This window comes from Phyllostomus hastatus, unplaced genomic scaffold, assembly GCF_019186645.2.
Source record: "Phyllostomus hastatus isolate PE091 unplaced genomic scaffold, TTU_PhHast_1.1 phas_contig_98, whole genome shotgun sequence".
NCBI lineage: Eukaryota > Metazoa > Chordata > Mammalia > Chiroptera > Phyllostomidae > Phyllostomus > Phyllostomus hastatus.
In genome coordinates, this window is record NW_025333999.1 from 2,290,084 (window position 1) to 2,303,426 (window position 13,343).

At 45.6% G+C, this 13,343-nt stretch overlaps 1 protein-coding gene across 5 annotated transcripts in view; it reads left to right on the forward strand.

Annotated features, from left to right (window-relative positions):
- LOC123828261 (adhesion G protein-coupled receptor E2-like) overlaps positions 1–13,343 on the forward strand; it is a 37,422-nt gene that overhangs the window by 2,385 nt on the left and 21,694 nt on the right. For 3 of the 5 annotated variants that reach the window (XM_045853068.1, XM_045853070.1, XM_045853069.1), the window contains exons 3-7: positions 1,608–1,757; positions 7,180–7,233; positions 7,469–7,699; positions 11,590–11,742; positions 12,276–12,383. In XM_045853068.1, the coding sequence (XP_045709024.1) occupies positions 1,608–1,757; positions 7,180–7,233; positions 7,469–7,699; positions 11,590–11,742; positions 12,276–12,383 (696 nt within the window). The remainder of the gene's footprint in view (positions 1–1,607; positions 1,758–7,179; positions 7,234–7,468; positions 7,700–11,589; positions 11,743–12,275; positions 12,384–13,343) is intronic. The other 2 variants (XM_045853071.1, XM_045853072.1) reach the window with 2 other exon arrangements.

Here is a 13,343-nt window from a genome sequence, read left to right on the forward strand (position 1 = left end):
CCCCTCGAAACATTATATGTCAATTCCACCACAACCCCAGATTCAGCTCTTGACCTGGGCATCTGTCAGGTTGAGGAATTTCCCATCTTCGTGTCCTCCCATTCCATACACCTTATTCTCAGCTCTCCTCCAGTCAACTCCACCCCATCCAATCAACATTTAAGACAGATCTCCAGCCATTGCCACCACCTGAACACAGAAGAGGAAGTCCTGTTACCCACGTAGGGACTAAACATGAATCCCTCAGATGTCTATCCACCTGCTTCCTCTCATGTGCTCATGCTGACACCCACAGCTGGGTCTTGGCCCTTAGAAGGGAAACATGCAGGTACAGAGAAGAGAACTCTGATCTGGGGAGACCAGTAGCCTACCCTGACTCATCATGACACTGTGAGTCCTTTCAGGCTCTAAAAGTCTTTGGTATGATCTCAACTTAAGTGGAACTTAATCAACAAAACAAACAAGCAAGCAAAATAGAACCAGAGATTTTGAAATAAACAAGAAGCTGACAGTAACCAGAGGGGAGGTGGGAGGGGGTTCTCAAGGGAAAGAAGGGGAAAGGTCATCAAGGAACATGTATAAAGGACCCATAGACAAAGCCAAAGGGGGGCAAGATTGAGGGTGGGAGGTGGGAATTAGTGGGGTAGGGGAGATGGGTGGGGAGAAAATGGAGGCAACTGTACTTGAACAATAAAAAAATATTTTAAACTAAAAAAAAGGAAAGTTAAAAAAAGAAGTCTTTGGTCCCCTGATTGGAATGTACAGGACCATACATTCTTCCTTTCATTTTGATTTATTCTTGTGTTGCTGATTCTTCCTAAGCTGTTGTTGTTTAAGCCAATAGTGTGCAGCCTCTGCTCTGGGGGTCTCTGAGCTATTCAGTGGGAAACTGGGTCATTGGCATCTGTCTCTCTCGTGTTTAGAGAACAGGGGGGTAAGATGCCAGAAGCACTGTTGTGAGCAGTTTTGTGCCACTTCCTCATACACATCTACAATGGGTTCTGATAAGGGGTAGGAGTAGCATGCCACCCCCAGAGACACCTTGGGGCATCTGGAAAAGGTCCGACATTAGGAGCTGAGTGAGTGCCTGGCGAGGAGTGTGGGGTGTACTTGAACCACTGTGGGATGGAAGCCATCAATGGGCAAGGACTCAACCACTTGGCTCTAGCCTCAGGTGTGAATGATGATGTCAACCTGGAGATACCTCAGCCATGACTCCCCCCATTATCTCAGCATCAAAGAAGAACTTCAATGCCATTGTCATACTGACTAGAGCCTACCCCTAAGTCCCCAGTGGTGCTGTTTGGAGCTGAGTCAGTGGTTCCATGTACTCCTCAAGGCCTGCGAAGGGGATGCAGCCCTCCTCCCCACCCCATCATGACACAGCAGAGTGTTTGAGTCTAGGTGCCCTCAGGGCAGCCAGACAGCAGAGATGAGCAGAGGTTAGTGGGCTCTGGAGCAGCTGGTTCTGACCAGCCCAGCCCCAGGAGTACCACCTAAAAGCTAGTTCTGCTCTGTCCCCATGGCTGTCACACTTGAGGCCAGGATTTCTGCCCTGTGTAAACTCGTGCCTTTTGGAGGTAATACTTTACCTTGTTGTGTTCCAGGCATCAGTGAATGTGTACCAAACTCAACAGCGTCCTGTGGAATGTATGCAGAGTGCATGAACAGAGAGGAGAGCTACTGCATGTGTAGCCCAGGATATGGGCCTGTTTCTGAGGCAGGGTTCAGGAAGGAGAGTGAGAACACATGTGAAGGTAAGAAGCCCACTGCATCTTCTGTTTCCCCATCTGTGGTGTTCAGGGCCACTCACTCCACTTTCCCCAGGCATCAGAGAGCCATCCTGGGCATCTGCCTAGTGTCCCGACCCCAAGGCTTCACACCTCACACAGAGTGCCAATTCCACAATTTTGGAACATCCCCCTTGCCACATGCATCTTATTTTGGTAAAACAAAGAAGGGGGTGGAATTCAAGATAGTTCTAGAACTTACAGTGCACTGCCTTTCAACACAATGTTCATCCTCTTCTTCATCAGTGACTGTCAGAACTAGAGCTCCCCTGACTGGAACCCCCATGGGCTTGGTCATGCAAAGAGCCCTCTCAGACCGAGGGACCATGATGAACCCAGGAACCCCATGCAGAAATGTGAGAGTAGAGAGATTGGCTGGGGGGTGAGGGGTCCCACTTATTCAGGATGCCTTGCCCCTGGCCAGCAGCCCCACCTGGAGAAAATACCTCCTGCCTCCCTGACCTGGCTCTTTGCTGCTAAGCCTCCAGTTATTTCCCCTGAACTTCCCAACAATGCAGCTCATGGGCCTGTGAGCAACACAAATGAGTGGGACCCAGGAGGATGTTATGTCAGGGGTTGCAGGGTGACATGGATCCCCCCACATACACTCAAGAGTAAGATGAATGGAAGATGCTCCCATCTGGGCTAAACAGAAAGAGAAAGTGTCATTGCCCCAGGCTGGACCCTCTCCCATGAAGTCAACCCAGGCCCCATGATGACCTAGATGACACAGGGACAGAGATGAAGGATATGCCTCACTTCAGCAAGGCGCACAGGACTGCATCCCTGATGAGAGGCCATAGGCTGAGATGACAGCAATGCCTGCCACCCCTTCCCACAAGCACATGCTGTCCCTTAAAGCCATCCAGCCCTCACCCAAGGCTGGTCTTGCTCAGATGTAGATTCTCACCACTTCCTGCCAGTCCAGAGGATATTTTTGTAGTGATCAGAAAAGCACCTTTACAATCCCAAGGCTGCAGGATCAGATGTCAACCCCCATGTTCATTCCAGCCTCACACTCACTCAGGGTCTTAATGGCCCTCACCTGTCTGGCTCATTGGTCACTCTCCATACCCGTCTTGTAAGGCCTTTGAGGGACCTATGTCAAGAGTGGTTTTTGGTCCAGTTCCATGGATGGGAGAGCTCTGCCTCCCAGAGTCTCTGGGATTTCCAGAATTTAGGCAGAGATCAGCTTCCCTGGGGGAGGCAGGACACAGGCCATCACTGGGAGTCAAGATGGGTATTGCTCTGGGAACACAGCATTTCTCCTGCACTTGGTTCCAGGAAGACCCACCTTGGCCTTTGTCTAAATCCTCAGGCTAGGACTAAGGTGGCCACAATGTTCCCATCCTACCTGGAACCTGCCCAGGTAAGCTGAGGGTCACAGGGCTGACAGGTGCTGAGACTTAGGCCACTTTTGGCCACTTCTAGACAATGCAGCATCGAGGCCACACATTCACCCACAGGGTGATGCCTCCATGTGAATAAGGAAAGAAAAGGCACCTACTCACTGGAGAAGAGAGAGTAGAGTGGGGCTTTCACGAAGCAGATCTGTGCCATTGCCAAAGAACAAGAACCTGGGTCTGGGCAAAGACACACCAGTCTGACGACTTTCTTCTTCAAGATTTATTCCCTCCACTGGGAAAGTTGAAAGTTCCTAGGATGTGTCCCTGTCAGCAGTCTCTGTCATACATTTAAGTATGACCACACATATGATGGTGGTCCCATAAGATTATAATGGAGCGAAAAAGTTCCTGTCACTTAGTGACATAGTAGCTTGTGGTAACACCACAGAGTGACACATTACTCACCTGTTTGTGGTGATGGTGTAAACAAACCTACTGCACTGAAGCCATGTAAAAGTATAGCACGTGCCATTATATAAGTACATGATACCTGATAGTGATAATAAACAACTGTTTCTAGTTACATATTTACTAATCTATAGTTTTTATTATTATTCTAGAGTGTACTCTTTCTATTTATAAGAAAATGTTTGCTCTAAAACAGCATGCTGTGTTATGCCAGCAGCAGCCTCATACATCTCATGTTCACAGTCCCCTCATTGCATCAGTGGATCTGTGCTTGATTCAGTCCCATGTTGTTTTGTTCAACATGGCCCCTAGTTATAGAGGATTCACTGCTCATGCTGGCAGTAAGAGGTCACCTTGAGTGACAGTTCTGGAGATGAAATTAAAAGTCAATAAGGACTAGGAATGTTGAAAATCAGTGTTGGTTCTTGCTCAACAGTCAGGCATGTCCCCATCCACCATGGCTATGATCTTAAAGGGCAAGAACAATGTGATAGGAGGCTGTCAAAGGATCTGCTTCATCGAAGGCAACAAGACTAACAAAAATTCAAGAAGGGCCTATATCAAACACAAAGAAACTTCTAAAGACTTGGTTTGAAGACCAAACAAAAATTGTATCTCTCATAGAACTCTGATGTTCATGGACAAAGCAAAAACTTTGTTTGCAATGTTGAAAGAAAAGGCTGGGCTTGGCTACAGTATTAAATTTACTGCCAGTTCTAAGTGGTTTAAGTGCTTCCAGAATCATTGTGTGATGTGGAAGTGAGTGTTGAGTCTGAGTGCTGATGTGAAGGCAGCTGAAGAATGTTTTAGAGACTCCAGATAAACTGACTGTGGAAGAAAATTACCTACCAGATCAAATATGCAAAACAGATGAAACCTCCCTATTCTGGAAATGGTTACCTGAAAGGACATTTATCCATAATGAGAGCAAGTCCAGGTCAGGGCTCAAGGTTTGAGGACAGGAGAAAGGTCATGCTTGGGGGCCATGCTGCAGGCTGCCAATGGAAGCCCTGTGTGACCTGGCAGTGGGAGGACCCCAGGGCCTTCCAGCACAGCAGTCAGCACACACTGCCAGGGCACTGCAGGGCAGTAAGAAGTCATGGATGACCCAGCTCCTCTTCCATGACTCCTTCATAAATTGCTATGCCAGTGAAATGGAGGAGTATGTTAGGAGAATAGTACTAAAATAGTAATAGAATTGAAGATTTTTCTTATTGTTGATAGTGCTCCTGGACAATGCTTTCCCATGTAAAATGCACACTCATGTTTTGGCCCAAACTTCCAGGAAAATGTCTTTCACTTAAAATTTTTTAAAGATTTTATTTATTTATTTTTAGAGAGGGAAGGGAGGGAGATAGAGAGAGAGAGAGAGAAACATCAATGTGCGGTTGCTGGGGGCCATGGCCTGCAACCCAGGCATGTACCCTGGCTGGGAATTGAACCTGGGACACTTTGGCTCCCAGCCCGTGCTCAATCCACTGAGCTATGCCAGCCAGGGCTTTCATTTAAAATTTTTAATTCAATTTTGTATTTATTTATATTTAGAAACAAAAGCAATTATTGCATTCCAGGGTATCATTTTGCATAAGGATATCCTTATTGCTTTCTAGAGTTACACTGTTAATGCATAAACATAAGTAAAAGAATTAAAAACATTTATATAGATATGGAATTAATACTACCCATGTACCCATGTGCATCCTTATTTTTCCCTCATAAATTTGGACAAAAAAGTACACATTATACATGGTAAAATATGGTATTCCTTTTAATGGTGATCTTCTTCCTAATATTAATGTGGTATTTTGTCTCCCAACACCACTTCTTTAATTTAACCAATGGATAAAGGAGTTACAGCAGCTTTTAAGCCTTGCTGCCTGAGAGGAACTTTGCCCAAGTTATTGCTGCAACTGAGGAAGACACTAAGGAGACACAGACGCAATTGTAGAAGGGTGACAATACCTGTGACTGCATCGAGAACCTGGCATGGTCTTGGGGTGATGTCACTAAGGAGCATATGAATGGCATCTGAAAGAAGACATCAAGAGGTTCCTGTATGACTTCGAAGGACTTACCAAGGATGAGGAGACTGCAGAAATCAACAAGGCTGTGAATGAGATGGCAAACAACTTAAGCTGGGTGTGGAAGAGGAGGACATGAGGGAGCTCAGAGCTCCTAGAGGTGGGTTCCAAGAACTGACTAATGAGGGGTGTGGGGAACTGGAACAGGAATGCAGAGCTGAGGAAGAGTCAAGAGAGAAGGAAGTGGAAGGAGAAGAAAAAGAAGAACCCCAAAGAAGATTTCCATAGAAGCATTTAGCAGAAGTTTTTACAGATCTCGACAAGCTTTTCAAAGTCGTTGAAAACATGAACCCCCAAGACCAAAAGGCTTTCACTGATAGAGAGGAAAGTTCATGGTGCAGTTTCTGCTTACAAGCAAATCCGTGATGAAAAAAAGAAAGAAACAAACCAAGCAAACCACTGTGAACATATTTCTGAACAGAGTGACACCTCCTCCAGAAGAGCCTCAGGCAGGTCCTTCAGGAGGGTTTCCTCAAGACACTGTTATCCTAGGAGAGGACAACTCCATGTGTGTTATTGCCCCTGAAGACCTCCCAGTGGGGGGAGATGTGGAAGTGGAGGCAGTGATGTTGATGATCCTGATCCTGTGCAGGCCTAAACTAATGTGTGTGTGTTTGTGTCTGAGTTTTTAACAAAAAGTTTAAAATAAAAAAAAATTATTTAAATAGAAAAAAGTTTATATAAGAAATATATAAAGAAAGAAAATATTTTTGTACAGCTGTACAATTTGTGTTTTAAGCTAAGTGTTATTACAGAGAAGTCAGAAAGATTTAATGAAGTAAAAAAGTTATAGTAAGCTAAGGTTAATTTATTATGAAAGAAAGAAAAGAAATTTTATCAATGTGGTGCAGCCTAAAGTCATACAGTGTTTGTAAGTCTGCAGTAGTGAGCAGTGATGCCCCAGGCCTACACATTCACTCACCACTCACTCACTGACTCATCCAAAGCAACTTCCAGCCCTGCAGGCTCCACCCATGGTAAGTATCCTATCCAGATGTACCATATTTTTAATCTTTTATGTCATACTTTGCCATACCTTTTCCATGAGTACATCTGTTGAGACACACAAATACTAACCATTGTTGCCTGTATTATTTAGTGTAGAAGTGTTGTAGCCTGAGAGCAGTAGGCTGTGCCACATAGCTTAGGCTGGACCATCTAGGTTTGTGTGAGTGCACTGTATGTTCCTGACACAACAAAAGTGCCTAAAGACACTTTTCTCAGTGTGTATCCCCATCTTAGTTGGCACACCATTGTATTCTGTCCCCATATTTGTGCCACCTGAGGTTCCACAAGGAAAAGGCTGGGATGGAGAGAGAAGGCTAAGTATTCCATTGCAAGTAAGCCACAGGAGCCTTGGGGAAGCTGCTAAAAAGCTATGAGATGCAAGGCCAGAGCCACCTACTAAGGAGGCAATGGCCAAGCTCTCAAGGTACGCTTGAAATTAGAGCTCAACTCTCCTCTCCTTGTCACTTCTCTGTCTTTCTGCCCCAGGATTCCTGGTGCTGCTGCTGTTGACATTGGGACCTGCAGATGAGAATGCTAGAGGTGAGTCTGCCCAGCCAGGGGTGTTAGTGATGGAAGACAGGGAGTGCATGCCAGGGTGTGGGTCCTCTCATCAACAAGGGGAGAATAGAGGATGTTTTGCAAGTGAGGCTCAGAGATGGTCCTCTAGAATGTGAAAATCTATTTCTTTTTCTTTATATGTTCAGATTCTTTTGGAGTTCTTCCACTTCTAATGAACACTGTCTCTCTCCCCCAACCTCTACTCTTGAACCTCCAGCTAACAACTGGCTCCCTCCATTGCTTGGGCCTTCTGACCACATCCCCACAACCTCTGCCACCACAGCCTCTGACTTCACAACATCTGCCCCCACAGCCTCTGCCCCCACAGCCTGTGCTCACTGGTGCCCTCCACACTCCACATGTGTCAACGCCACTGCCTGTCGCTGCTTTCCAGGATTCAGCTCTTCATCTGGAGAGACTGTCACCAACCCCATGGAGACTTGTGATGGTACAGAGGCTTGAGGGGGTGGAGGGCATATAGAGATTGCGGGGGGAGGCTGTGGGGCATTCAGAGCCCTCGTCCCCGAGAGCAGCACAGGAGCACTTTATGAAGGATAAGAGAGAGGGGGCAGGGCAGGGAAGGAGGAAGCAAGTGGACAATCAGGTTTTCATGATCAGTAGGTAGAGTGCTGAGAGCTTACACACTGGAGCTTGGTGGTGTGGGTTCAAAGTCTAGCTGTGCCACCAACTAGCTCTCTGACATTAATGAAAGTATGCCTCCTCTCTTTGCCTCAGTTTGCTTGTCTGTAAATTGGGGATAATCATTGTACCCTCCCCACATACATGGAGATTTAATATTTACCTGTGTAAAGAACAGGTAAAGATGTGTACAGAGAAAATTGTCAACAAATGCAAGTTATTGTCACTGTTACTCTTATTATCACTGCACAACAAAAGGGAAGAAATAATGGAAGCAATGGGATGAGAGAAACACCAGGGCCTAGAACCTCAGGCTCCCCCACCAGCTCAGGCTCACCAGGAATCCTGCCCACTCACAATCATGGTTGCCCACTCAGACTCATGGCAGCTCCTTGATCCAGGCAGAACTAGTTGGTTTTGTTTCCAAACCATTTTTCTCACCCCTCACTCCCTACCTCTGCAAACCACATGTGTCTATGTGTTAGTTTTTCTAGATCCCACATGTGAGATTATATAGTATTTGGCTTTTTCTGTCTTATTTCAGCTAACATAATGCTCAAAAAATGTATCCACATTGTTATAAATGACAAGATTCCCTTCTCTGTTATGACTGAATAACATTTTACTGTATGCATACACAACATTTTTATTATCTATTCATTCATCAATGCACACTTAGGTTGTTTCCATGCCTTACCTATTCGAAATAATGCTGCAATGAACATGGGCATGCAGGTATCCCTTTTAGTTAGTGTTTTGGATTTCTTCAGATAAATGCCCACAGGTGGAATTACTGGATCATATAATAGTTCTATTTTTAATTTTTTGAGGCACTTCCATACTATTTTCCATAATGGCTGTACCAGTTTACAATACATTAACAGTGCACAAGGGTTCTCTTTGCTCCACATCCTCACCAACACTTACTATTTCTTGTGTTTTTTTTATAACAGTCATTATAAAAGGTTCAAAGTTACAAATATTTGATTATGTGGGATTTTTTTACTTTTTTTATTGAAGTTCAAATACAGTTGATTCCATTTTCCCACTACCACTTTCCCCCACTCACCCACACCCACCTCCCACCCTCAATCCCACCCCTCCTTGGCCCCATCCATGGATCCCTCATTCATGTTCATTTACTCCTCTTTCCTTTCTTTCCCACATTATTATGGTTTTAATTTGCATTTCCCTAATGATTAGTGATGTTGAGCAACTTTTTATTTACCTGTTGGCCATTCGAATGCCTTCTTTGGAAAATGCATATCTGATCCTCTGCCAATTTCTATATTGGATGTTTAGGATTTTTTCTATCAAGTTATATGAGCTATTTATATGTGTTGAATGTTAATGCTTATCAGATATATGATCTGCAAGTATTTTTCTACCAAATTATACATTGCCTTTTCATTTTGTTGATGGTTTTGTTGCTGTGCAGAAGTTTTTAATTTGAGGTGCTTCTGCTTGTCTATTTATGCTTCTGGAGTCAAACCCCAAAAATTCTTTGCCAAGACCAATGTCAAAGTGCTTAAGCTCTATGTTTTCTCCTAAAAGTCGTATGGTTTCAGGATAGCATCCTTTTTAAAATGATCATAATTGGACTCAAAAGATTGAGTGGTTTATCCAAAGTCACAGAATTAATAAGGTGGTACAACCCAGATGTCAGTCTAAAACTAAAGGGTTTTTACTCTTCAACAGTACAGCATCATAAAAGGAACTTATGTAATTAAAAATGGTTACAATAGTCTTCCTGGCTAATGTGGCTCAGTTGGTTGGAGTGTTGTCCTGCAAACCAAAATGTTGTAGGTTCAATTCCTGGTCAGTGCACATACTTAGGTTACACATAAGAAAAGCAACTGATTGATATTTCTACCCCCCTCTCTCTCTCCTTCCTCTCCCCTCTCTCTAAAATCAATAAGCATGTCTTCAGATGAAGATTTTTTAAATGATCATGATAGCAAATTTTATGTTATGTGCACATTTTACCTCAACAAAAAAATGAAGAAGGAGGAGAAGGAAATTACATGATTTTTACATCAGGAAATACCATTGATATACCCAAAATGGTCTTAGGTAAATATTTAGTGCTAATCAAACATTCTTAATATATTTGAAGCAATGAGGAAAAAAATCTCTAAAATTTCCCAGGACTCTGTGTGGTGGACTCATGGGTAATTTTTTTTGTCTTCAATTTTTATATTTTCTTTGTTTTTCTAAGTATCATCTTGTTATTTAACATTAGGAGAAAAGTTGATTCATCAGATAAAAAGGTGTTACTGTGACTAGTGCCCAGCCTATCCATGGCCCTAGAGGTATTCCTAAAGGTCCTTTGTGCATTCTCCCGTGTGTCCTCATGGAGACTTGTAGACTGGATGCACACAGAGAGGAGATCCTGCTGCTCCTGTGCCTGGGTTCCAGCTCCTTGCTGGGAGCACACTTGTTGGGTCGAGGAATTTCCCATCCTCAATGACTTCTCCTCCACAAACCTCATTCCAAGCTTTCCTCCACTCTATTCCACCCCATCTTGTCAAACTTGAAGACAGATCTCCAGCCACTGTCACCAACTGAGAACAAAGAAGGGAAGTCCCATTGCCTCTGTAGGGAATGCACATGAATCCCTCAGGTGTTCATCCCTCCCACTTCCTCTTGTATCCTGGGGCTAAAACCCCAAGCCTGGGCCTGGGGCCTTAGAAAGGAAATCTGTAAATGTGGAGAAGAAACTCTGACCTGGGGGAGACCAGTTGCCTGCCCATCATAACACCATGAGAGTTTTCAAGCTCTGAAGTTTTGGCTCCTTCATTAGAATGTATAGGGTCAAACATTCTGTCCCTGCATTTTTTATTCATCTTATGTCTCTGGTTCTTACTGAGTTGTTATTATTATTGTTACCTAGTGGTGTCCAGGCCCTGCTCTGGGGGTCTCAGAGCTACTCAAAGGGGACCTGGCTCATGGGCATCTTTCCTCTCACTTTCAAAGAACAGTGGAAGGTAAAACACCAGAAAATACACCCAGTGACTCACCTGTGAGCACTTTCAGGCTGTTTTGCTGTTTCCTCATTTCACATCCCTGATGAGCTCTGATAAGGAGGGACTACCCTCAGGGGTAAAGATAGTAAGACTCCCTCTGAGACATCCTGGGGCATCTGAAAAGGCCTGACATTGGGAGATGAGGGAGTGTCTGGTGAGGAATGTGGGGTGCACTGAGGCCACTGTGATTAAAGGAGGATGGAAGCCACCAGTGGGCCAGTATCTGACAGCCTGTCTCTATCCCCAGGGTGAATGATGTCACCCTAGACAACCCCCAGCCATGCATGACTCCCTCCTCTACCTCTGCATTGAGGGCATTCTTTAATGCCACTGCCACCCTGACTGGAGGTGATGTCTGTAGTCCTGATAGTCCTGCACTGTAAGGGATGGTCTAGAGCCTCAGTACCTTTGTCTAACCCTCAAGGCCTAAAGAAGGGGACACAGACATCCTTCCAGCCCCATCATGACACAAAAGGCTCAAACCAGAGAGCAGATATAACCACCTAAGTCACCAGGCTTTCTGGAGCATCTGGCTCCAGCTCAGCCCAGCCTCCAAAATGCCAGGCAGGATCTAAGTTCTGTCCATCCCCCACAGTGGCATCAGGCTGGAAGCTAGGTTCTCCCCACTGCGGGAATTCATGCCTTTAGGATGCTACCCTTTGTCCTGTTCCAGACATCAATGAGTGTGAACTACCTTCGGTGTCCTGTGGAAAATTTGCCAAGTGCCAGAACACAGAAGGGAGCTATTACTGCAGGTGCAACTCAGGATATAGGCTTTATTCTGGGGCAACAATGTTCTGGAATGAAAATGAGAACACATGTCAAGGTAAGAACCTCTGTGTGTTTTCCACCTTATCTGTGAAGTTTTAGGTCATTTGGCCCACTTTCCACAACATAAGAGGGCTGTTCTACTTGGTCACCTGCCCTCTTTGAAATCCAAGTCCCAAAATCCGCCACGGACAGTCATTTCTGGAAGCTCAAAGGATCTCTCCTGCCTTTCTGGCATCTTATTTCCATAAAAGAGAGGGATACCTTCCAAGACTCTTCAGGAGTTCATAGTACCTTGTGTTCTAGCACAATATCCATCCTCTCCACCATCACCAGTGACTGCCAGACCAGGACCTTCCCCCACTGCAGCACACGTGAGTTCTCAGACTCTCAGGCCTCCTGGCCTCTGACAGACCCAATAAGTTTGTCCAGAAATACAGGACTGGGGAGTTCAAGGGCAGGCCCACCTCCCCTGGCCAGCCCTGTCCCCGACCAATAACCCTGACACCCTGGCCCCACTTCTCAGCTGCTCAGACTCCATCTACTTACCCATGTAAGTGACCCCCTGACTCCCCACCCCAATAATTTCAGCTCACTACATGAGGACAACACAGATGATGAGGACCCAGAAGAATGTTGGGTCAGTTCTGGGCCGGACAACACAGACCCCACCGCACACACACAAACTTGAAGAGTCAGGTAAATGGAAAAGGTTCCCATCTGAATCAGGCTACAACAGAGGGCACCATCAGGTGGGAGACCAAAGGCCAGAGCAAAAAAGCACTTGCCACTCCTCACTTATCACACTTGGTCCCCTCTCCAGCCAGCCAGCCCTCACCTCCGAGGGACTTCCTCAGACATGGATTCTTGCCACTTCCTGCGAGTCTAGAGGATGCCTTCTTAGGAATGAGAAAAAGGCACAGGGGAGGCCTGGCTGAATATCAGGCCCCAGTGAACAACCAGGGCTTGGTACCACTGTCTGGGTGGCCCTGTCTTGTCCAGCAACTTTTTCATTCTCCCTGCCCCTGTCATATAGCCTCATCTGTGGAGGGCCTGCCTCAGGGATGGTTCTTGGCTCATCTCTCTCAAGATGTCTTAGGGTTGGCATGGAGGCAGGACTGCTGCCCTGGCAGTGTCAATGGGATTCCAAGGAGAACTCAGCCAGTGAGCAGCCATCCTTTGGGAACTAGGACAAAAGCCATTATGGAAACCCAAAATTGGTCCTGCTGGTGACATGCAGCATTTCCTTTCTATTCAGTTCTCAAGAAGACCCACTCTGTCTCTGTCCCCCACCTGAGCTGGGAGCTTCTCTGGAAAGCTGAGGGTCCTGGGGGTGGCAGATAGGTAGGACTCAGGCTGATTCAATCCACTTCCAGACAACAGAGCATCTAGGCCACCACATTAACCCACAGGACACTAGGAGAACTCCAATGTGAATAAGCAAAGGTGCCAACAGGGTAGAGGGAATTCCATATTCTTCTATTCCTAAACTAGGGTCCCTGAGCTACCAAATGACAGTCTGGGAAGTCACCTGGCCTAACCTGACTCCAGACCCCACCCCAACCTTCTGTCTGTCTCTCTTTTTCACTCTCTGTCTCTCTCTGTCTGTCTCTCTCTGTCTCTGTCTCTGTCTGTCTCTGTCTGTCTGTCTGTCTCTCT